The sequence below is a fragment of the Acanthopagrus latus genome, chromosome 13 (assembly GCF_904848185.1).
Source record: "Acanthopagrus latus isolate v.2019 chromosome 13, fAcaLat1.1, whole genome shotgun sequence".
Taxonomy (NCBI): domain Eukaryota; kingdom Metazoa; phylum Chordata; class Actinopteri; order Spariformes; family Sparidae; genus Acanthopagrus; species Acanthopagrus latus.
In genome coordinates, this window is record NC_051051.1 from 2,555,683 (window position 1) to 2,580,613 (window position 24,931).

The window sequence follows — 24,931 nt, forward strand, 5'->3', positions numbered from 1 at the left end:
ATGTGATTAAACAGGAGGCCAGTATTACAGTAACATTACAGTCTTATCATGTTGATTGCTGTTGTCTGTGAAAGATGAAGAGATTACTGCAGGTCGGACCAGAACCAGCTGACGGGGGAGTTGGTGCTCTGGAGTAAAATGTCTCTGTGTCGCAGGTGAACACAAGATGGTTTTTCTCCATCTAAAGGTGTTTCTGAGAGGTAACATCAGCGTCTTCCTGTGGCACAAATACAACATGGCGCTAACATGAAGAGCACGAACAGAGAGAGAACAGTGGAGAGGGCCGACACAGAAATGGAAAAAGATAACACAAACACACACAGTGTGGTTCCTAAAGCAAGTGGTCACATCCTCTCAGACGGGAAATCTCAGCCTTTATAGGAAACGTGGCACGAAAACCTATTTATGTAACTATAAACACCGATGCAGTGAAACCGAGTCCGCCAGCTGTCTTAACGAATATAATCAACAATAAATAATGTGAACAACCTGCATGAATTTATTTGATTTTATAGCATTTATTCATCTGTTTACAAAATGAGGTCAGTGGAAACAAGCTGGAAACACTCGACCACAGTCACCAGCAGCTCGCTGTGTCTGACTCTGTGTGTTTGATGCTCGCGGCGACTGAAGATCCTGAAAACTGCTGCTGGAAACGATCAAGAAGTGTAGAGAGACCAGAAGACCAAAACAACGACCTCGACAGAAGTCCTGTTAGTCAGGTTTGTCACTTTTCAAATCAGACGGGGTCATTTGGTCCTTTGTTGATGATCAATTAGAATATCTATAACTGTGCAACTAACAGGGACAGGAGTCTGGAGGGAGATGGTTTCAGGCACAGTGCTAGCTGGTTAGCATGCTAACATCAGTAGATATCTCCACAACGCAGTACATCAAGTTTTCTCCTCACATTCTGTTGATGCTTGTATTTAATTTGTGAATGTTTTAAGCTAATATACATATTGTACCTTTGATATAAGGACGGTTAAACACATGTAGCGCCTTTAACCTGACAGAGGTCTTTATTCATCCCTCCTCAGGCTGATGTATAGATCAGCTGTCAGGACTGAGGATCACACAGAGTGAACCGGCAGCTTCCTGTTGTCCACCGTACATCATCCATCCATGTTTTGTGAAAAGCAGGCAGCTGCTGCTGATCTGAGATCTGCAGAGGAGCGAGTACAAAGATCCATTATCCCCGACCTTCAACATAATCCATCATATATCCTGAGTGATGGACTGCTGCTTGATCCACAGACCTCCATGTCATCATGAATTGGCGGCACTGAGAATCACAGACGTGACGATCTTATTTCATTTTGCATGATTAAAGTATTAATAATGTAAGATCAGCTGTTTTAAAGATTCCTCTGTGCCTATTTTAATTAAAATTGTATGTAATGTTGCTTGAGGCTGAAGAGGTCGTGTAAAAGCTTCATAATGTTTCTAGAACAGGTTGTTCAATAAGTGTAATTACCTCCACAAGGAGGCCGCGTGTCTGTCTGTCTGTCTGTCTGTCTGTCTGTCTGTCTGTTTGTTTGTGGGTTGTCTGTCTGTTTGTCTGTTTGTTTGTTTGTCTGTTTGTCTGTTTGTTTGTCTGTTTGGTTGTTTGTCTGTCTGTCTGTCTGTTTGTCTGTTTGTTTGTTTGTTTGTTTGTCTGTCTGTCTGTTTGTCTGTTTGTTTGTTTGTTTGTGGGTTGTTTGGCCGGCTGGTTGGTTGATTTTAATTTGTTTTATTTTTGTTTTCATGTTTTATTTATTGTGTTACTGAATAAGACCTGACTGTTTTAAAGGGCACTGTGGCATCAGTGGAGGTCTGCAAGTGTATAATTATGGAAGCAACTAAAAATATGCAAAGTTTGAATCCAAATCAAAAATCCAGAGACAGAGAAATATGTCAGTATACTGAGATATATGTGTGTGTTGTATTGGAGAGATTTATTATTAATAATTTCATTTCCATTGTTTATTGATAAAAGCCTGAGGACGTGAAAACATGAACGATTATGTTGCACGAGGTTCTGACATTATGCATGGACTACATTTTCTCTTCACAATAAGGCGGTAGTGTGTGTGTGTGTGTGTGTGTGTGTGTGTGTGTGTGTGTGTGTGTATTTATCACAGTGTGGGGACTCAAGTCTTCGCCGACAGTCACATTAAGGAGACTTTCCCTTGTGGACCGACAGCAGAGGTCCTGGTACAGATGTGTGTTTGTCAGTGAGGAAACGGGACGAGGTGAAGATGAGGTCACTGTCATTGTGTGTGTGTGTGTGTGTGTGTGTGTGTCTGGTTCTGACTACCCTGATCCCCCATGATGAAAAGGTCATGAGTGGGCTCTTTATATGTCAGGGTCCTGTTCTCCACGGTGACATTTATTGTTAATAGATCTGAATCTGGAGGTCAACAGTCACGGTCGACGCCCACAGAACTTTAGATTTACTGCAGTAGGAGATGATAGTGGGGCTGATAAATTAAAATAATGTTCGTGTTCTTTCTTTAAAAGAACAGATGAACCACACCTCAGGTCCTCAGATCTTCAGATTACAGCACACTTCCCCCATGACGTCCCAGAAAAGAGCACATGAGAAGATATTCTGGAGTTTCAGCTCTCCCAGCGACCGTCATGGTAAAATCACCTCAGGGTTTTTCTCTTGGTGTGTGTTTTGTCACGTCAGATGGCGGCTATCAAAACCATCTTTTCGCCAAAACACATGTTGTTGTTCGTTATCCTGCTGTAACGACGGTGTCTTCTTTCACATGGAGGACATAAAATGATCCCCGTCAGACATTTCTGCCTGCGGCAACAACGTGAGGACGACATCAGACACAAGCTTCATGTGTTACGTTTCAAAAGACTGCGTGGGAACACATCAGTGTGTCATTAAGGTGTGCTGTTGTAATAGATTAGATTAGAAAACCTGAACGTCTCTCTTGGCTGCTTCTCTCTCTCACATTGTTCAAACCTGGTGTGGTTCTTCGGAGCAGCTGTGTTTGGACAGACGGGAATGTGCCGAGGCTTCAGGGTCCAGTTCAGTAACAGAACCGTACTGTGAATGACATCTTTCCAACAGTATTTCCACCAGAAATGTGTTTGCAAGGTAAAATACCAGAGTTATAGCTGTGATCCACTTGAATCAACCTGTAAAATACCTACATCGAATCCAAACTGCCTCCAGGTTCTTAAAACACCTGAATTCCCAGAGAGAATCAGAGAGATCTGTGAACCTGCAGCACATCCTGAAAATACGTTCACAGAAAGAATTAATCTTCGGGTAAAACATCCTCATCCAAAGCTGCTGAAATGTTAAAAACTGTATTATCAAGAACACTGAAAAAAAGCTGCAGAGGATGGTTTGAAAAGACGCTTCGGAGGGGATGACAAATGACACGAGTGGGGAAAAGAAAGATGATGGATGAAAGACGAGCAGCAGGAAAACAAACGGATGAGAGTGATGAGAGAGGAGGAGATGAAACAGGAGAGAGTGATGAGGGAACGCAGCGAGAGCGACGGAGAAGATGAGAGACAGACTGAGTGATGGGGAGGAAGAGAGAGATGATGATGATGATGATGAGGGAGAGAGGAGGAGAGGAAAGGTGCTGACTGATGATGTTTCTGCTCACAGCTTCTCTCTGGTTTCACCTCTCTCTTCTGATCGACACACAAACACATGATCATGAAGACAGACAGTGTCAGGAGTGGGAGAAGACTAAGTGCCAAAACAACAGTGTTAAACTCTCACATTCAACATCCTACATTAATCATTATCTGCTAAATGTACTGAAAGCATTAACCAAAACTGAAGAGCGTTCTGGGCCGAGACGCATCTCACATCCAAGTTTCATGGAAATCTGTTGTGTAGTTTTTCTGTCATCCTGCTGACAAACGGACAGAAAACAAAACTATCCTGCAGGTGAATACTCCACGTATTTTAATTTGATTTCCCTTAATGGACTCTGATCTTGTTCGGGTAAAAGGTACTGACGAAACGCTTTGGCAGGGAGCCACCGTGGGACTGTGGTGCAGGAAAGATAAGGGGTCTGAATCCAGTTAGGATACCGCAGCAGGAAACGGTCCAGCGTGGTCTCTGTGGTCCCGCTGCACATTATGTACAGGATACACTGCAGAGAGCGGGCCTCGCTCGGCAGAACAAATAAACTGCACCCAGAACTCAGCTCACACTGGGACGTGTGACACACTGAAGACGGGAAGTTAAAACACTGTTGTTTTGTTCTGCTTCACTCGCTGTAAAGTTCTGTAAACCTGAAATGATTTCAACAAACCCACTGACAAGATAAAACATGACAGTTTGTTCTGGAGGCTTCTCGTGTGTGTGAAGATGATTGTTGTCATTATTCAGCAGAAATACAGATTTTATGGAGCTGATTATCAGCAGAGACCCGAGTGAGTCGGGTGAAGGACCAGAACACCCAGAGTCTCACTGGATTCTGCTCTGATCCGGAGCCATGAACAGACAGGAGGAGAGCTCAGAGATCACTTTTAACATTTAGGATTCATCCTCACTCCGGTTTATCAACCCGACTGCAGCAGCATCTGCAGTCAGTGATCTCCGTTATCGGGTGAAACTCACACAAGTAACGACTGGTTGGTGCTGAACACCATCAAACATTTACCCTGCAGATGATAAAGTCCAGCTGACGTGTTTACAGATGAAGTGTAAAAGCTTTCTTACTAGAAAGAACCATTTCCTTGAGTAAACATGTTGATTTCTCTGGGTTTAAATATTGGGTGGGAAACATCTTGAATGATACAAGAACACGTCTCAACAAAGTACATAACAAAAGTCATTTTTAGACATTTTAATGCTGGATTCCTTATATTCCGTAACATGATGTGGTTTACGGATATATACAAGCCTCCACATCACATTATTGTATCTCTTAAACAGACAAAGGAGGATGCAATGTTGAGAAAAATGTGAGAGCATGAAAACAAGGAGTGATTTTGACAACAGACGGGGATGTGGAGGAGGACAGGAAGAGGTGTGGAGAGGAATGTGTTGGGCAGACAGACAGCAGGACGTGGCCTCGCTGACAGCACCGTCTCTTTCTCCCATAGGAAGACACGTTGTAGTGTTGACAAGAGAAAACACCCAAAGCTGCTCACACCGTCTCACAGCGAACGCTCTTCCTGGTACAGTAGTGGCTTCCTCTGCAGGCGCAGAGCCCTTCAGATGAACTGCAGCATGACGGCAGCGTGAGCTGAGTGACTGCAGATCAGCTGGGTGGTCGAAACATAATTGACTCAGGCGGTGAAGATGAATGACGGCAATCAGAACGTTATCGCTAATCAGTCCCTTTTGGCAGCGTAGATGTTTCTCTGGGCTCCCCGACAAAACAAAAGGCCCAGCAGGGACGTGACGAAGACAGAGGAGAGGATTTAAAAAAAGAGACGAGATAACGATTGAAACTGAGAGGAAACAAAGAGATGGGAGATGGTGAAGTTGTGGCCGAGAGATGGTGAAGTGTGGTTTCCTGTTTCCCATGGCAGAAGACATCGACAAGAGATTAAAAAATGCTGAACATGATGAAGTGGTGTGTGTGGGCGGGCTGTGTTGTGTACGTGCATGTGCATGTGCATAAAGCGGACAGAACACAGTGTTCAGTGAGGCGTCACTGAGGTTTCACCAGAACATTGAGCTGGGTACACTCTGTGGTCAGGGCTCATATAGATGCCTGTGTGTTCTGCACAGCGCCGCCAAATGTGGTTTGAACTATAATGCGATTAGTCTGCAGATTACGTTGCATTCATTTAGCAGATATTTTTGTGTACAGGGACTTTACAATAAGTGTGTGAAATGGGGGTTGATCGTGGCTCGGGAAGAACAAATCCTCAGTTGATGGGTTTCACAGCTGTTATCTTTGAGGATTCTCCCCCAAAAACAACGCTGACTCAGGACTTACTGAGCAGCATCGTTTCCCAGCTCAGCACGACGTTTGTGCCGCTAGCTGTCTCTCAATCAAAACTGAAAGACGTAGTAGCGTGTCTTCATCGTTCAACAGCCACCGATGCAAGAGTTCACGGATGAGGTAACGTTCTTGAGGTTTTACTTTTTGTCATGTTCTGCAGCTCCCTTCCTCACTCTCTCACTCTCTCTCTCTCCTCTAAGTTACAGCAGCAGGGGACAAAATAAAAACGCACCGTCACGTTGAGTAATATTGTGCAAAATATACAACGTACATCTAGCAGTGGATCAAAAACGCAAACCCTGGCCTCTGATAGGCTACTGTCCTGCTGTGATGTCACGAGGGCTTTGCATATAAAGAGGGAGACGGGCTCAGCTGCTGCAAAAGGGGCAAGTGTGGTGGAGGGCTGCAGGAGTGTGTTGGTACATGAGCGAGTACTGGAGAGAGAGAGCGAGGCAGAGTGTGCCAGAAGAAGAAGAAGAAGAAGAAGAAGAAGAACCACACAGCTCCTGACAAACACATTATAATGATCCTTTGTGTTGTGGATGTAAAAGCGAGTGGATTATCAGATCACAGGATTGTAAAGCAGAGCAAACAGCCTGGAGGTAAGAAGCTGACTACACACTGTGTTCTGGTCTGCAGGTGTATTAATAAAACACGTGTTGGATTTTTACTAAAAAAGTTGATGAAGCTACATTATAGAACATGTCAGTTTGCTCCCTGAACAACTCTACACATTTTTTAATGTGAATATAAAATGGAAATTACGTGGACATGAGTTCCAGCTGCTGTTGTTGCAGGAGGAAGTTTCTGTCGCAGCTTCTTTTAAATCCAAATGTTTATCTGACACACAAGTCAGCGCAAATAAACACACAACAAATACATTCATCGACATCTGAGATAAAAGAACAAATACAAGTTGCCCTGATGAAAACTGGCAGCCGAGGGGCAGCGACACTTTGACACACAATAGAACTTATTCAACACTGTGGTTTCATCATTTTAGAATGGCCATGTTTTAAAGACGTAATAGAAAATTATCAAGTAATCACTGATAATGTCACTATAACTCAATCTGGACTGATTAAAGTTACATATTTTTTTGTCAGGTTGCATTAATCCAAGTATCACAATGATATAAAGTGATTTAACTTGATAACTTGTAACTTGAAAAGCAAAAATCAATGAGATGACTTTTGTTTAGTCTTAATAACGAGTGTGTTTGATTACACACGACACACTCGTGAAGTGTCGCTCACAGAATACTAAATAATTCTTCATTTTAAAATTAAAATCTTGTTGCATTTTTACTGGACGTATCTGTAATCTAATTACATTTTTGTTTCTGTAAAATGTGTAAGAATACAGTAACTTTTCTTGTGTATCCAGATTATATAATCCTGTTTCATGTATTCTGTTACTTCCCACCGCTGGTGAAGCTTCAACGACACTGTTTACCCTGAAATACATCTCACATCCTCTGACAGCTCTGATCAAGACGTTTGTTTTCACATACGACACGGATTCATAAACTCACATGGAGCAGTCGGGATCATGAAACGTGTCTCTTAACATCCTCTGATCTTAATTAGCAGCACACTGATGTTTAACATGATTCTTCAGCCTTAATCCTCATTACATCTAATACATTACAACCCAACTCTGGTTGATATAACTGATTTATTTCTGAGGTCTAACGACACATTTGAACCTTTTTTTTCTCCGAAATCAGAAGCTGAAACATTCACTGAACGTGTTGAAAGTCTGCAACGTATAAAAAGCTTCACTCAGATCCTCTTTTCTTTGTTCTATCAGCTGTCGCAGGAGAATAAGAAGCTTTCACCAACGTTAGCAGAAATATGTCAGATTCTTCTGGTGTGAGTCTGATTCATACTCAGTGAATCCAAACCAGCTTTCATCTCTAACACATTCGGTTTACATCAGGACGTTGAAGTGTTTTATGGCGTGCTTTTCACGAGATGTGTAAAGACGTCTCTCCTCTGTCTCAGTTCCGTCTACATTCATCAGTTTATTCTGGTAAACTGCGTGTTCTCCGTGTGTGTTTTCAGGGTAATTACCACCACTGAGATATCTCTGCCTAAATATTGAGACACTTACGACTCAGTAAATCTTTTGTGTTTGATCATCGGCCTGGGAGGGCTGGTCAAGTTTTTCTTTGTGTTTGTGTGACTGTTTAAACAGCTCACGTAAGGAGGAGGAGCGGAGCCTGACGATGCATCAGTGCAGGTAACCGCCCAGATTATTGATCTAATCAGCAGTGGGAGTCAGAGGGGTCATTAGTGTAAAGGGTGGCAGGGTCAAGCGTCAGGCCGAGCCAAGGAAAGAAATGTGCTGAACCTCTCACAGACATGAATTAAAGATGAAAACATTCCTCTGGTTCACAGTGTTTGATGCATTATTATAGTCGTGGGCAGACTGAGCTGCGTTCATTACAACTCAGACAACCTTTGAAAACATCACTGATGAAAGATTGATTTTTAGAAAGGAGTCTGCAGATTACTTTGCAGCAGATCCATCATTTGCTCTGCACTCTAACTAACCACCTCTACACCCTCTCAGTGTAAATGTGTGGCGTTTACTGCTGTAACGTAAGAAGACTGACAAATGATCATCATGAGCGAATAATAATCTTGTCATGATCCACGCTGGCATTATGAAACGCACCCCAATATCCAACACTTTGCTCACTGAGCTGGGCAAACACTTGTGAATCAATGCATCTCTCTCTCCGGCGGACATTAACGTGTGTCCGTGTGTTTGGATTGTGCTGGAATGACGCCAACATACATATTAATGCAAGTGCACATGTACACAGAAGATCGAGTGAAGCCAACATCCCCTGAGGGAAACTCAGAGGGGCATTAAGAAACACGAGCTGTACCTGCTGCAACACTGTACAACTAAAGTCAACACAGCTCCGCCTGCGAAGCAAACAGACGGTAAGTAGCTTCTGTAGGATGACGCAAAATCCTGAAACTTTGCAGACTTCACTGTACCTACAGTCCGGACCCATCCCCCGACAGTCAGAACCGTCAGAACAGTGACCAAGGATCACCAGGTGTCTGCTGGAGCCAACTGGAGCTTCATGCTCAGCTAATCCAGCCTGTTTTCATTAAAGAAGTCGTATTCTGCTCATTATCAGGTCCATCATTTCATTCTGGGTTACTGCTGGAACAGGTTTACATGCTTTAGTGCTCAAAACACATCAGCTGTGTCATTCGGTCCAGTTCTGCAGCTCTGCGTTCCCCCTCCGTCTGTTTAAGGCCCCGCCCCCCCATGACTGCCCAGTCCTCTCTGATTGGTCAGCTCACACAGGCCCAACCCAGTAGCGCTAACAACAACAGAGCAGCCGTGCTACAGCAAATCTGACGCGCCAAATAGGTTGTTTACACAAATGGTGATGTAGTGTGATGTCACAAAGTCACAGGAATTAAAGGCGGGACTACTGATGATGCGTTTAAGGGGCTGAGTGTTCTGTGGGAGAGTTCATTCACAGGTCGTTCGATGCTGCTGCTGCTGCTGCTCTTTTGCAGTTGTCATCTTACAAACATGCTGCTGTAACAGCTCACATCCATCCTCACCTGGAAACTTGGTGTTCGCTCGCAGGGAGCGATTATATCTGAACCAAGAGCCCAAACTTAATCTCTGCTCAAACTGTGTGTTAATAAAACAACTTGATGATGCTTCATGTCATCGTTTCTCTTGTTCTCCTTTCAACACTTCAATCTAATATCATAAAAGCGACAGAAACATGAAAACAGAGTAAGAAAATGTAAAATCTGAGATGAGATGTCATCAACTCATAATAAACGTCAGGGGAATAAAACGTCTATATGAACGACCACATGTGTTTATCTTCATTCAGCAGAGATTCATCTCTTGATATCCAGAGTGTGTAACTCCACTTCGATAGTGCAAGGATTCATTAGAATTTAACCAGTAAATCACCTCCCATAGACTCTGAACTGCAGCCTGCTCGTAACCCTGAGCCATTTCCAGGTTTCACCCCAACCCCTGGTTTTCTGGTCTTCCCCAGTGAAGTGGGACGAACCTTCAAGTCCCTTGTAAGGTTCATTATTCTCCTTTATGTATGAAAATCGATACGTCCTTTTCAATGAAATAATCGTCCCTGCCCTCATACAGTCCATGCATTCCTGGATGTAAAGCAATACGACCACTAGAGGGCGCTACTCAGATTGAAAACTGACCCACACGGACCTCTACAGCCTCCCAGCTCGTCTGTAGTAACTGTTTGTCTCTGTGCCCGGGCTCATATCCTCTCCTCAAAAAGTTCCACCATTTTAATAACGTCCTCTTCTCCCGAGGTCATGTCGAATGAATTGTTGGCTTTGCTGCCTCCCTGTGGCGACCGGAGGTACTGCTCTGTTGGTCAATATTCGTAAACTTTCAGAAATACAAACCAAATGAACACAGAGTACGAACAGAAGGTCGCCTCCATGTGTAGTCGGGAGTTGTTCCTCTATTACAAACAAAGCTGTGTTGTTCTGTGTTGTTCCGTCTGTAGATCATGGCGAGTGTTGTTTTAGCTCCGGCTAACCAATCAGAGAACAGCACCACCTCCCTGCTCTCCTCTGATGCAGAGCTCGTGCTGCTGGGCATCGCAATGGCCATTCTGATCCTGGTGATAGTTTTTGGTAAGTTAAGAAATAATTCATCAGCAGTTTATCAGCTGAACTGATTTGGGAAACATTGTGATGTCTCTTGGTTCTTGTGTCCAGGTAACGTGCTGGTGATCACAGCCATCCTGCGGTACCAGCGGCTCCAGACCGTCACCAACCTCTTCATCACCTCGCTGGCGTGTGCCGACCTCATCATGGGTCTGGTCGTGGTCCCGTTTGGGTCCAGCTACATCCTGCTGGGAACCTGGAAGTTTGGAAACTTCATGTGTGATTTCTGGACGGCTACGGACGTCCTGTGTGTGACAGCCAGTATAGAAACCCTGTGCATGATCGCTCTGGACCGCTACCTCGCCATCACCTCGCCCCTGCGCTACCCCATGCTACTCACCAGGTATTAGCCTCCGCTCAATTCTAGACAGTCATTTTTTTGACAGTGAAGTTACACATTGTACGGTAAGTGGGAAGGATAAACTAAAATCTGGGCTGTGTTCTGAAGCGGCCGGGCTGAGATCTGATTCTGTAGATGTGCTTTGCTAAACTGGCTCATTAGAACAGTTTAATTTAATCTGTTTGTGATTCGACAAATGGTTCCTATCATGTTTCTTTTAGAGGACGTTTTGGACAGCCAGCACAATATTAAATCAGCCTGCGATCTCTGACTTATCTGTGTGCACTCTCTTGTCGCTGTAGGGGTCGAGCCTTCGCAGCGATCCTCGGGGTTTGGGTCGTGGCCTCGCTCATCTCCTTCCTGCCCATCCATCTGAAGCTGTGGGTGTCAGACGACATGATCGCTCTCAAGTGCTTGAACGACACCGGCTGCTGTGATTTCAACACCAGCCCAGCCTACGCGGTGTCCTCCTCCATCGTGTCCTTCTACCTGCCGCTGGTGTTGATGATCTTCCTCTACAGCCGAGTCTTCCAGGAGGCTCAGAAACAGCTGGAGAAGATCAGAGGGAGGGAGCGGCACTTTTATAACCTGCATTACACTGCACAGATGACTCCCAATGACAGTCCTGCGCTGAATCAACTCAGAACAGGGGAGAAGGTGGAAGAACAAGCAGGGGAGTACAGACTGAACATGCAGAAAACAGGAGGTGCAGACTCTGAGAGGGAGGAGAAGTCAGCAGAGAGCAGAGCGAGGACAGAAAAGGGGGAAGGAAAACAATCGGCCACGAAGCGTCTGAAGTTCTGTCTGAAGGAGCACAAGGCTGTGAAAACTCTGGGGATCATCATGGGAACCTTCACGCTGTGTTGGCTTCCCTTCTTCATCCTCAACATCCTCATGAACTTCCTCAACTTGGGAGACATCAAGCTGCTCTTCAGACTCCTCAACTGGCTGGGATACGCCAACTCTGCCTTCAACCCGCTCATCTACTGCCGCAGCCCCGACTTCAGGCACAGCTTCCAGGAGATACTCTGTCTGAGGGGCAAAGGGAGGAGCTGGGGAGGGAGGAGAGGATGGAGCTGGTGCAGGGACAGAGATTATTACTCAAAGTCCCCAAACAGGACGAATGGGAACTCAGACCTGAGGGGTGTCCGGGGGCTGGACTTACCGCAGAGGTTGGGGTGGAAGGGCAGTTTGGAGAGCTCGATTCGAGACAGCACCTTAACTCTGGATCCTGCGACGACTTCTGGTGAGCAGGCGCTGGAGGTCGCTCCTGGTTCCCTGGCAAGCTGGCAGGCTAACAGCTCTGCCAACGGGAGCTGTAAAGAAAACCTGGCTTCCACTGCCTGACCAGTTTACGATGTTAAACTTAAATTGTGCGTGCAAAGCCGTGCAATCTGCTGAAGCTCAAAATGTTTGTTTTTGGTTGAGAATGACTCACATTTGTTTTCTTCTTAAGGCTGTGATCTTGTAGCGTGAAAGCCCGAGGTTTTCTTCTCACAGTCTTGATCTGCAGCTCCCTTCTTGCTCAGATGTTGATGTTATATGTTACTTATGAAACGCACAAATGTGAATATATCAGTGGTTTGCAGAAACGTTTACTGGGCTGCGTTATGAGCTTCACCAAACTGTGGTTTACAGGAAGGTGATGTCAGTATCACAGTGACCCAATGAAATAGTTTTACTGACTGCTAGATAATAAAAAGTATCATGCATTCCAAAATGCTCGTTTACTAAAAGCAGCCAAAAAGGAAAATCCAAAAAAAAAAAAAAAAAAGTTGCTGTTAGACAAGAACTGGCAGGACGGATGCCGGTTCAGATTCCTGCACACTGTCCAGCTTCAAGGAGGTGAATCATGCACGCTGTAAATCACCGACGATAAAAGATTCAGAATGTACTGAACAACGTCTGCTGGACTGCAGGTATCAGAGCACCTGTGCATGTGCTGCAGCGTGGTGCCCACAAAGAGAACTGAGGACAGTTTAATGAGCCTTCATACAGTTTGGATGTTTAAGCCCCTGAAATCTTGTCTTCTGTTGTGTTGTTGTGTGTTTGTGTTTCTGTATGATGGAACATATTCAAGACAAAAATAGCAAAAAAAACTGTGAGGATTTGAGAGATCAGCCGTCAGAACCAGTGAGGAGAGCTGAGAATAAATCTATGTCACATAAAATCACCCAGAACTGTTCTAACTGTGGCAGGAGGCGACATGTTCGTCTGGGATGCCGTCGCTCCTAAAATGTTTTCAGGGTCTTCAGATAGTTTGTCATGAACAGAAGTCCACATGTACGCAGAAAACAGGATTCAAAACAGAACTGGACTCTGGTTCAGAGGTCATCTCCCTCCGTCGCAACACACCTGAAAAACACATCACAAGAGTTTTCACACTGTGAGGGAGCAGATTTGTCCACACTGTGACTGGCTGCTTGGTTACAGAAAATACAACTAATGATTTTCAGTTTAGTTGCTTTTTAACTCACTTCTCTTTATGAAAACATACAACACTTTTCCGTCATCATTTCAATGTCAGTGTGTTGTGTTATGAATGTGTTCCATTAGGACGATGAAGCGTGCGATCCAAGAGTTTTCCAACAATGTTCAGTGACCTTCAGTTGTTGTTCATGTGCACAAAAGACTAAATCGCATGTAAAAGGCTTCAGTACCTGTGTCAGTGTGGAGCGGGCCTCAGCGACTGTTCAGGTTCAAGCTGGAGGCCGGCTGTAGCCTCGGGTGGTGTTTGATATGCATCACAACAAGCTCAGTTGTTATCTTAGACATGAGCCCACATGGCAGGAAGCACGAGCAGGAATCTGGCACCGTGTTGGCAGCGCTAACGAGCTCGTCTGCCAGCAGCATCCATTTAAAACCTCCATGACGCAGAGATTTAAAAAGGCTTTTTGTTCGTCCTGCAGCTGAGAGTCTTACAATAATGATAATAACCTTTTTCATTCCATGCTGATGAACCTCACAGCCGGTCCAAAAATCATTGTGCTGGTGTGTATTTGTAGCGCAGATAAACATCGAAGAGCCAAACTTGTGACTGTCACGACTGCTGGAACCGTTTCCCCTCTCGCTCTCTGCAGGTTTCGCCATTTTCAGCTCGGTTATAGTGCGAGCGCTGTAATCTGTCACACCGAGCTCGTGTGTGTGGGTACTCAGCCTGAGGCGTCGCGCTTATGAAACCTGAAACACCATCTTGATCTGCAGTCACTGAGTTGGCAGCCTTAAACTCCACCAGCGTCTCCCTCCACCTCCACATATGAACGTAGGTCGTTAACATGTAATGTGAACATGAAATGACACCGTCTGTAGTTTGCATAAATGTCAAATGCCAACATGTTCCTGGCGACTGCTCTGTACTGTAAATATGATCTGCACATGTGTGTGTCTGTCTGTGTGTGTTTCGTGCACTTGGGATGTGATGTGATTAGATATTTGTGCATTTTAAAGCTTGAAACGTGTCGTTGGATATTTGTTATTTTACTGTAACGTGTACGTGTGTGTTGTATTAACTACAAGTTGGAAATGTTGTCCTTTTTTTATTTCAAGTTCAATAATTTATCACGTTCTCAGAAAGGAACTGACGAGCTGTTTTAGTGTTGTTGAAGCATGTGGACGTTGGATCGCTTCACTCTGTTAGTCGATCCGTGTTGGGACACCGACACAAATCTGAATCTGTGTTTTCAGAAGTGTTTCGCCAGCGGAACGGATTCATTTTCTACCTCCACCGGACTCACGTGAATGTCATTTCATCTGTGCAAATATTTATTCATAAGCTGTTGTATATTTTTGTCAGTAAAAGAATGAAGTTTGATCACAGCGTTGTTCGAATCTGTTGTGTGTTTTTGTGTGTGATCACAAGAGACGAGCCATCAGAAAGAGAAACGTAACCGGAGCTGCATCACGGTGACAGCAGGGTTTTCTCTCCAGGGCGACATGAGATCTGTGATCCCTCCAACAGGTTCTGGATCCAGGAGGGATCCTGACCAGATGCCAGAACAACCTCACTTGAAACAAAAGAGCAGCAGCTTCCCACTCATTGTCTATGTGAGCACTGAGCACTGAGCCGCCATGTTGCCTGCTCCTTCTTTGCATTAGAGGAAGTTTCCAGGATGGCTCACCTGGTCCTCACCTTTATCTGAAGTTTGACAATCAGAACCAGAACCGCTTCCTGAAATGGCGTCCAGAACCTTCAGCATGAGATTCTGGCTTAAAATGATCTGATTACCTTGTGACGGCTCGCTCTCTAACAAACAACCTCAGGAAGTTTGGCAGACGAATAAAGTTATTATCAGTTCAATGTTATCTTGTGACACTACTAACATTCACTGCATGCTTTCTAACAAAGAACCTGGAGCACACTGGGTCATCACACATGCTCACGCAGCATGGAAGTATTTCCTCAGTGACAAATGACTAGAAAATCAAAGTGTTCTCGACGCCACTTCCAGACGCAGTTTATCAGACTGGATGTTCATCTAATCCTTCCCTCAGACGGGTCCAACAGCAACACTGCAGAGTTTTCATATTAGCGCTGACACTCGCTGTCAATCAGTCGCCTGTCAAGCAGCCAGTTGGACTGAAGAACTGACAGTCAGACTTCGAGCTGCTGATCGAGCTGAGCGTTCATCAAACATGTCATTTTAAAGAGTTCCTCATGAGGTTTCATGATGTCTGTTAGTCCTCAAAGGGCTCTTTGTCAACACGACGACATGTGATTCTCCTCACACTGCAACCTTTTTCACCGAGCTCACGAGACAGGAGGCTTGTTGTGCTTATTCAGTCATCCAAAGACTTGCCTGTTTGCATTAAAGTGTGTGTGTGTGTGTGTGTGTGTGTGTGTGTGTGTGGACGGGGTGGACGTGCAGTGACAGGTGCAGCCGGTCACAGCAGCTACAGTATCAGCTGCTGCAGAGGAAATACAATCAGCTATACCCAGTCAATACACACACACACACACACACACACACACAGCTTTACAACATTAAAACGTGTGTGTGTGTGTGTGTGTGTGTGTGTGTCTACGTGACTTGTTTCTGTGGAACAAGTTTCCAGTTGAGAAATGTTACGGCTGACGTTCTCGTCCGTGTGTTCGGTTCATTTGATTTTCAGAATATTCTCCTGACATGAGCGCCACTATAAACCTCTTCCTGTCAGAGTCTGTTGCACCTCTTGGCAGCTGGACTGTTTACCTGTAAACTTCAAAGTGTACCTGAAACACGCAGTCGGAACTTGTTGCGTCACTACAGCAACATTCGAACGTTCAAACACAGAATGTCTCCTGCTGGAACAAAGTTTTCGTCCGGTGTTCTGTTGCTCCATGAATCAAGAAGAAAACAGCTGGAGTCTTGTGATGTTTGATGATATAAAATAGTGTATTAATAGTGCTGCGAGTTTAATCTGAGGGAACATTTCCTTTGAAAGCAGAACATCAAGAACAGAAACTAGAATCATAACTCTGATGTTTTATTACAGGCGGATTTGACCTCAAACTATCAGCAGTCACCATCTTCACACATCTTATCTGTGTGTTTGGTTACCACCTCATCCTTGAATCACTGATCTGATTTAAGTGAATTTACCTCTGCAGCACTTTGCGTTACACCGACTGAAACAGCGCGTCGTGTTGTGAGTTTAACATCCTCCCGTCTTCCGTCTCTGCGTGTGATTATCTGCCGTCGCTTCCCCGTCAAACGTTTGTCTGGGTGTGTCCGCGTTTTAACGCACAATGAGGTGTTAACTTGCATTATAGAGCTGACAACGAGCAGAGCGCATCAGTCAGCCACACACACACACACACACACACACACACACACGCCCCTGTTGACAGGCAGATGCACTTTAATCCCTCTAGATGAAAACAGAGACCCTCTGAGCCCTCAGGCCTTTCTACACAGAACACAGAGCTGGAGATATGCCCTCCACACACACACACACACACACACACACACACACATTCGCACACACTCTCCTCATCTCTCAAATACATGCAGCAGTAAAATGCAAATGCACACGTGTATGCATGCAAAGATGATACAGAATATGCAGAGATACAAAATGTCCTGAGTTTGTGTGTGTGTGTGTGTGTGTGTGTGTGTGTGTGTGTTACAGAGAAAGTGAGGTTTGCCAAGTGTATCTTATGATCACAGAGAGTTTATAGATTGTGAGCTTGTGTTGCTGCCTGAACTGAAGCCGACCCGACGTCTGCTGCCAAAAAGCAAGAAGGACAGTGAGAACAGACAGATTCAGATTCTGTCCGTCTGTCGGCGTCACGTACGTACGAACACACCACATTTATCCCAAAACGGTGTGAAACCCAAAAAGCAGTGCGGGGGCCACATGTCTGAAGGTGGTGGTGATGTGCACCTTTGCAACACCTGAACACAGCAGTCTCTTCTTGAACATCAGCGACCTGCAGAGCAGCGTGTCCACGTGTCTTCTTCAGTTTTGAACTTTTAGGTCACAAAGAGGAAGAGATGAGGAAACAGATCGGCCAGAGAGGATGTTGAGTGTGAGTTCATGTGACTATCTAGAGTTTCATCACTACTAAATATAACAACGTATCAGTATCTTTCCGCCTGTTTCCTCCGCTTTACAGGAAGTATGTACCGACGCCCAAACCATCGACAGCCGAGCAGCCACGAGTCGCTGAGACGCATCTGAGTCTTCTAGATCTAAAATATGAAGACCAGCATTTTCAGAACAACATTGACTAACGGTGTCGACAGGATCTGATGTTCTCCCGTTTATTGTCTTTGCAGAAGCCGTGTGATGCATTCAGAGTGCACGTTTAAAAATGTGCAGCGATGACATCTGGCTTCATTATGAAACTCAGTGAGACTTCTAGAAACTGAAGTGGAGAGAAAACAAAGAAAATGAAGACAGATTCAGTGAGCTCATGGCTTATCTCTGAGCTGTTTTTATAACACAAGACAAAGTTCCAGATGAACTGCAATGTTGAACCGGTTTGAAACTCCAACAAGTGGCGTTCATCTGATCAGATGCAGCCAGTATGTTTTAGCGTGTTTGTCAGAGGATGTCGGATGTTTTGTTCGAGCGTCTTCGTGCCCCCTTTGTACACGTACCGCGAAAGAGAGACTTCGTGTCCTCTCGGCGAGCACGTCGCCTTTACACTATTCAGTTGGCGGTCAGAGAGACCTCACGAGGGCAAAGATGACAAAACAAAGCTCTCTGGACTCATTTTTTTTAAGAGGCCATGCATTGTGAAAGAGGAACACAGCAGCAGCAGCCAGAAAAACGCAATCTAGGGAAAACTGGAAACGTTCAGCAAGTGCAACATTCCCGCTGTGTGATATCGTTCTGCTGTAATGTTTGGGGGTTGATTTATTGCAACATTTGATAAAGAAATGAAGTTATTTCGTGAAATTATCTCAAGCCAGGACCCTCCTGTTGATGCAGCTGAGTTTAACACTGACAGCAGGCAACACTAGATTTTAAAATGAAGACTAAACTGTTCAGGTTGATCATCGGATCATTTGGGCTTCGGGTCAGGACCACCTACATTTATATTTCTGATGTACGCATCTGTTTGTGTTGGTGCTCGGATGTGTACTTGTGACCAGGGTGACTGTTCATCGACGCTGGACTTCTGTTTGCACAGCGACGTTACATAATGTTTGTCTGTCCTTGGGTGGAGGCATCCGAGAGTCACAGGCCTCCTGAACTGAGGCAATAAACTGAGAGAAAACAAGAGCCGGGTACAAAGAGAGAGAGAGAGAGAAACAACAAGCGTCAGAGAAACACATGAACACAAAACTGTCAGTCAGTCAGAACTGATGTACAGCAACCAAAACACTATTCACTTAGTTTCAGCTGATAAATCACTAATGAAACATCTGAATATTATATTACATGTCTGTGAATACATCATAAATCCTACACACTTAACTGATGAAGAGTCAAAAAAACAGAAAATAATATATGGAGATCAGCTGGATTTTTAAATTTATGTGTAATTTGCTTCAACTTCAGTGTGTTTGCGGCCCAAAATGTACTTTTGATATCTAACAACACTCAATATCAGAAGACTTTCACTCTTACCAACGTAAGAGTTTTTTAAAAGACTTTTGGGAACTTTTTACAACACTGACATTGGTTTCGTCAGAAGTAAGAAGCCGTATGAGATGTTTCATGCTCGGCCAACCAGAGAGGAAAAGAGGTCGAGGTCGCGAACTGGCAACAGAACCAGCTGCCTGGTGCTGGCAGTAAACATCAAAGAAGAAGAAGAAGAAGAAGAAGAGACACACCAGTTGCCTTCAACTTCTTCAAACAGCTTCTTCTTTTCTTTTTTTTTCTTTGAGAAGAAGAGAAGTGAAAACAGCTGATCAGCTCTGTGAGTCAAATATTGACGACCCTGGAACTCGTCCAGTAAAAGTGTTTCAGTCTCCCAACACGTCCACCACACAGAGACCCGTCCACACTGTGGAGTGGTAGTAAATGTGCTAATCGGTCTTTCTTGTCACAAACGTCCTCGACACTGATGACGTCATCTCTTTTTAAAAGCTCAAGGACACTTCCACCTACTCATGATAATCCTTCCATGACTTCAGGCTCAGTCGGACCAGAAGCGAGAGAAATCCTGAGCGTAAGTGGGATCCTGTGGGAAGAAATTAGTTATGGGAACAAACACGTCAACCACAGACCGGCTCAACACCACACTGATCAGATCTTGTGGCTTTGGTCTATAAATACGACCTCTCTATCTCGCTCACACGTCATCCTGTGGTGGCACACCGGCCAAGCGTCTGACTGTAAATGAGACCCTTGATCTGGTTTTGGATCGGCGCCCTGACCACTTGTGCGGCGGGTTCTGTGGAGGAAAGCTCGAATATTCTCAGACTGTTTTTCCTTTTAAAGTTTCTGTCACTTAACTGAAACCAACCATCAGATTTTGGGCCAAACTGAGAAAGAAAACATTGGTTTTTCAGCCGACACCGGCCAGTAGTTTTATTTTAGAGTTAGTTTATTAAATAAGGTCATAAATTACATTGAAAGGTGTTAGTAGGTGGAGTGTTTTACTGTTAACTAAGATGGACAGGATAGGAGGTAAACATGGAGAACACTGGAGGTGAAACATGTCAGGTGACAGGTGGCAGGTCTGGTTCGGTTGAGACCCAGATGTGAAAGATCCAGCTGTTGTAAACACAGAGGAGACCTGCAGATGTTTAAGGCTGTTCAGAAGTAAAGATGAAGTCCTGAGAGGTCTGTTTAAAACACAAAACCCAAAGACGACGAGGAGCCCCACTCAACATCTCAACCCGTCGCTGCTATTTGGGGCCTCGCTGGTATTCTGGGAGCTGAAAGTCAAACAGTCCTCAGCGCGAGGTGTTAAGCTTCCCGTACGCTCTGTATAGATTCACCTGACAGATCCATATGTTACTGAGACGAGCAGGCGATCCCGTCCAGCTTTACCAGCTCAGCGAGGACAGTTTTAAAACAAAGCATGACAGTATTTTATATCACGTGTGGTATTTGACATTTCACGTTTCTCTGCAGAACTTTTTCTTCACACTGTAAACAAACACATGAAAACCCTGAAGCACCAAAAGACTTTTTTTATTTTTCAAAATGTTGTGTGCATAAAATTATTATAAAAATATTTTTAGAATAAGAGGGGCCTGTTCAGAATGTCTTAGAGCCAACTGTGTTATTTTTACAATATTTAAAGGAGCAGCACCATTTAATACTGAAGCTAAACTGGAGAAACACAAGGATAACCAACGAATATTCTAAAAGACCTCGATAAAACTGTTCTGCCTGGTTCTTACAGCGCCAGCCCAGGTGAAAGGGTCCATTTTATCCCAAACTACAACTACAAACTTTTATTTTTGTGTGCAGAGCCAGTCGACATGCTGTTTTATCTCAGCTACACACCTGTAAAGTTTTCTGACTGCGTCTTTCACGGCCGCGATGTTGATGATGATCGAGCAGATAAAATTCTGTCCACAATCGGACGGACGGACGTATAAACACTCAGAATCACCTCCGCGTCAGCTCACATCACAGGAGCCGCCTCACTTTTGCAGTTATGACGCACACTCACGGACTCACACGGCGAGAAACATTATCGGCCGTGACAGGTCGACATCCGGCTTCCCAGAGGACACAAACCCTTCCAGTGTGTGCCGGTCCTGCGCTCGTCCCTCTGTGGACTTCAGGTTGGGACGACTTCTGGCAGAACAATGAGTAACACAACGTGCAGCGCAGCACGGCAGGACCGTCCTGGGGGTTTGATGCCAGTCGGCCTCGCTGCCAGTGTGACCCTGTAGCCAGCTGCAGTAAAAACATCTTCTTGGCTCAGAGGAGTGTTTTTCTTTTTCCCACAGACCTCCAGTACGAAGGGAAACTTTTAATCCATTTCATATTTGTAAGAAACACTCCAGAAACCTGTGTTGTTTGAAAGAAAAGGTGATTCTTGAGTATCAGTTGGCTATGAGACTCAAAAATCACCTTTTCTTACAAACAACACCTTTAAAGTGACTTTACAGTGAGTGTGTGTGTTCTCATGAGCGCCTCCTCCCTCCTGCTGATCAGACGACACCTGAGTATTTTGTAAGTGTGTCTGCCGACTGAACACTTGCGGTGCTGCCAAACGCCGCGACATATGGCGTCACACCAGCTGACCGGGCCGCCTTGGCAACAGGCTGCATGTGTGTGCCGGTGAGTCCATACATACATATTGTTTGTGTGTGTGTGTGTGTGTGTGTGTGTGTGTGTGTGTGTGTGTGGTACAGTTCCAGGGAGCACAGGAAGTTAAATATTTTCTGATTGTCCTGCTGTCGGCCTACATCACGATTTGGCGAGTGCTGTCGTATCGTCCACCGTCCTGCAGAGATCTGACCTGCGAGTGAGTGAAGGATCGTCTCCGTTCTTTTTGGCTCTTAATCTTGATGATACGAGCTCCACTTCCTGTTTATTTGCTGTTTCCTGACACCAGCACTGACGGGAGGCTCAGCGCCCATCCACATGGAAACGCACTTTTTTGAAACCTGGTCTCAGGGTGGAAAAATTCGAAAACGCCGCCCTTGCGTTCTTGTGTGGACGGCGAATCTGCACACTTTGCGCATCGATGACGCCATTGCCCCGCCCCTCGACCTCTAGACTCCGACCTCTGAACCCCGCGACGTCTCATAACAACAGCAACAACAACAACGGCGGACTACGTGCCTGTGTTGGTGCTGCAGAAGATAACGAGCTAAAGCGCATTGAGTCGTTTAAAGTGGATCCGTTTGGATGCAAATGTTCTTGAAATGATGCCAAGGAAGACAAAGAGAAAAAAGATGGCTTTGGTACATGTGGACATGGTGTCAGTGTGCAAAGACAACAAGTGCAATAAATGTGGACACTGAGGGAATAAACCCCAAACTCACAGCACGATATTCCTGCCTGACGTCCACGTAACAGAAGTGCCCTCCGGCGCCTGCAAGTCTCCTCGACGCCATTCTAAGAAATCCAATCAGCGCATGTTAACAGCATCGGATTACCTCAAATCAAGCTCGATTAGCTCTAATTAGATTAGGATCAGAGCGTCACTTAGACACCTCCTTAGCGCTTAACGCGGTGAGGAGATATCCAGGCGCTTTAACTCACGCCGGCCCCTCTGAGGGCCGTCGGAGCTCCTGCCGTTTCATTGTGACTTTTATCATCCAATCACGCCAGGACGCATTAGGTGACGACTCCGACACGGAAATCTAATTTGACTCACGCTGCTGCAATAATCCACATGAGACGGTGAGGTGTCTCAGGCGCACTTTGTGATCACATTTCTGAGTTGGCTGAAGGCGATCCAGCTGTGACACACACACACACACACACACACACACACTGGGAGGAAAAGATGCAGATGGATGTGGTATTACAGCTATGCATGCATCAGGCCTTATGTGATGCACATTGGAGCTGAGAGGACGACACCTCCGCCTGCAGAGGTTCTGTACCCAGCTACCGCTTTGGTACAATACCTATTTAATCCTTCTCTTGTCAAACAGGAGACTCTGCTGGTTTATTTCATTACGTTGCTAATTGCCCTTTAAGCTCTGCCAAAGCCGGCTGGATTTTTCCGCAACCAAAGTGCACGTCTCATTGCAGAGGACGCTTGTGGAGACAGAGTACAAACAAGCCGGCAGAAATGTGAGGAGGGAAGGAAAATGTGGGCGGATGATTGCATTTTGGATCCCTGAAGAAGAAATACACCTTCTGTTGACTGCGGAAGACCAAAAGTACCAAAATAAAGATAAATAGATGGATTTATGACCAATACATACATTTATATGTCATTAAATGCACCAGAAATCATATAAAAAAATAAACAATTTGTGTTATTTGCTGTAATTTGCTTCTGTATTTATATATCTTTGAATTAATGTGTTAATTTATCGTCGATCTGTGCACTCTGATGTGCAGAGTGAAGCAGAAGTGCATAAATAAATAAATAAAAATAAATAAATGTAAAAAGAAAATGATGAAATAAGAAAGTTTAGTGGGGATAACGGGAAATACAAAAGGAAAATAAAACATACATTCACTCCAAAATGAATAAATTGATGAAAAAAACAATTACAGATCAAATTAAACACATCAATCTCTGTCATATTGTAAAATGTATTGATGCCTAAATTTATGTTAATATTAATTTATTTACTGAGTAATTTGTTTGTTTGTTTCTTTATTTTTGATTGCTGCAGTCTTGGTCCTCCACACATCCGTCTTAAGTCGTATTCACACATTCACAGTCGTCTTCACTCCTTCAGAGCTCACTTCCTGCCTTTTCATCGCAGAACAACATTTATTAACTAAATGTATGAAGCTGTTCAAAAGGCTTCGAGACGTGTGATATCACTCTTTCCTCTCGGTGTATTTGGACCCGTTCAGCGCTCCGCTCCGTCTCTGTGATGCCTGAAGCTCATCATCAAGGTCGGTCCTCCTCCTCTGAAAGTTGAACTTTTCAATTAAATGTCTGTTTCCGTCTGTGAGTATTCTGCCGTGTCCTTGTGAGAGCCGGTTTAATCCTCCACGGGATATTTATCTCTGCAGCGCGGTCGGATCGATTCTTCACACTGAAAGAACAGCAGCCGCCTGAAGCAGCGAGTCAGAATCCATCTAATTAGCATTTCATAGTCAAGGTCATGATCATATTCATACAATAGTGCTTTTACTAACAGTTGTTGACTGATGTTGTGCAAATAATGATCCAAAACAGGATTTGGTGTGTCATGGAAGTTGTTCTGTTGTCCTGGTTCTGTTCCAGCATGGCTTCATTTTGTTCTCAGCCTCTGGATCACTGTGTTCCCTTTGGCCGAGTCTTTTTTGTGGAAACTACAATAATTAACAAACTGAGTCACAAAGAGTCGTTTCTCTCGAAAGACTCGGATGCAACTCAGAAGTTAAAAATCAGATGAACACCATTTGACATTTGACATAAACCCACATAAACTTTTTTTTTTTATCTGTAACCTAATAAATACAAATATTCTGACTTTCTTGAACACTTCATTCTTTGCAGACTGCTTTTCTCACCAGTCAGCTCTGGAACAAAACGTCTCAGTCCCCTCTTTGTACGAGTGTTGAAGACAACAGGGATCAAACAAGCTTATGAATCTCTGACAGCTCAGGTTAGTATTTCACCACAAAGCCCTTTAAATACTCCGCCGTTCTAAATCAAAATCCGGAGCAGTGAAAGTTGCGTAATGAGATTTGTCTTGGACGTCAGGGATGCACATAGTGTGGTGTGATGTGTTGAGGCTGAAGGTTTACATCAGGAGGGATTAAAGCCGTGTTTATGGAGGATATACACTTATATACACTAAGTGGTGTGATAAACTGGTTGTACATCCAGTGGACAGACATACAACTGAGCTTTACCATAACAAGGCAGGCCTGTGTGTGGGCGCTGATTTGTGTGTGTGTGTGTGTGTGTGTGTGTGTGAGACAACAAGAGAGAG

General features: G+C 44.6%; 1 protein-coding gene across 1 annotated transcript; it reads left to right on the forward strand.

Moving 5' to 3' along the window:
- The first annotated feature begins 5,886 nt into the window (after window positions 1-5,886).
- LOC119031716 (beta-2 adrenergic receptor-like) lies at window positions 5,887-14,784 on the forward strand. Its single transcript, XM_037120367.1, has 4 exons — window positions 5,887-6,529; window positions 10,471-10,600; window positions 10,685-10,976; window positions 11,276-14,784. The coding sequence occupies exons 2-4, from the start codon at window positions 10,474-10,476 to the stop codon at window positions 12,318-12,320; spliced, it is 1,464 nt and encodes a 487-aa protein (XP_036976262.1). The 5' UTR covers window positions 5,887-6,529; window positions 10,471-10,473; the 3' UTR covers window positions 12,321-14,784.
- Window positions 14,785-24,931: the final 10,147 nt, after the last annotated feature.

Excerpts from the sequence above, each read along its gene's own strand:
- LOC119031716 (XM_037120367.1), top strand. The coding sequence starts at position 10,474 with ATGGCGAGTGTTGTTTTAGCTCCGGCTAACCAATCAGAGAACAGCACC. Across the intron at positions 10,601-10,684 it reads GATCCTGGTGATAGTTTTTG|GTAACGTGCTGGTGATCACA; the intron begins GTAAGTTAAGAA and ends TCTTGTGTCCAG. Across the intron at positions 10,977-11,275 it reads TACCCCATGCTACTCACCAG|GGGTCGAGCCTTCGCAGCGA; the intron begins GTATTAGCCTCC and ends TTGTCGCTGTAG.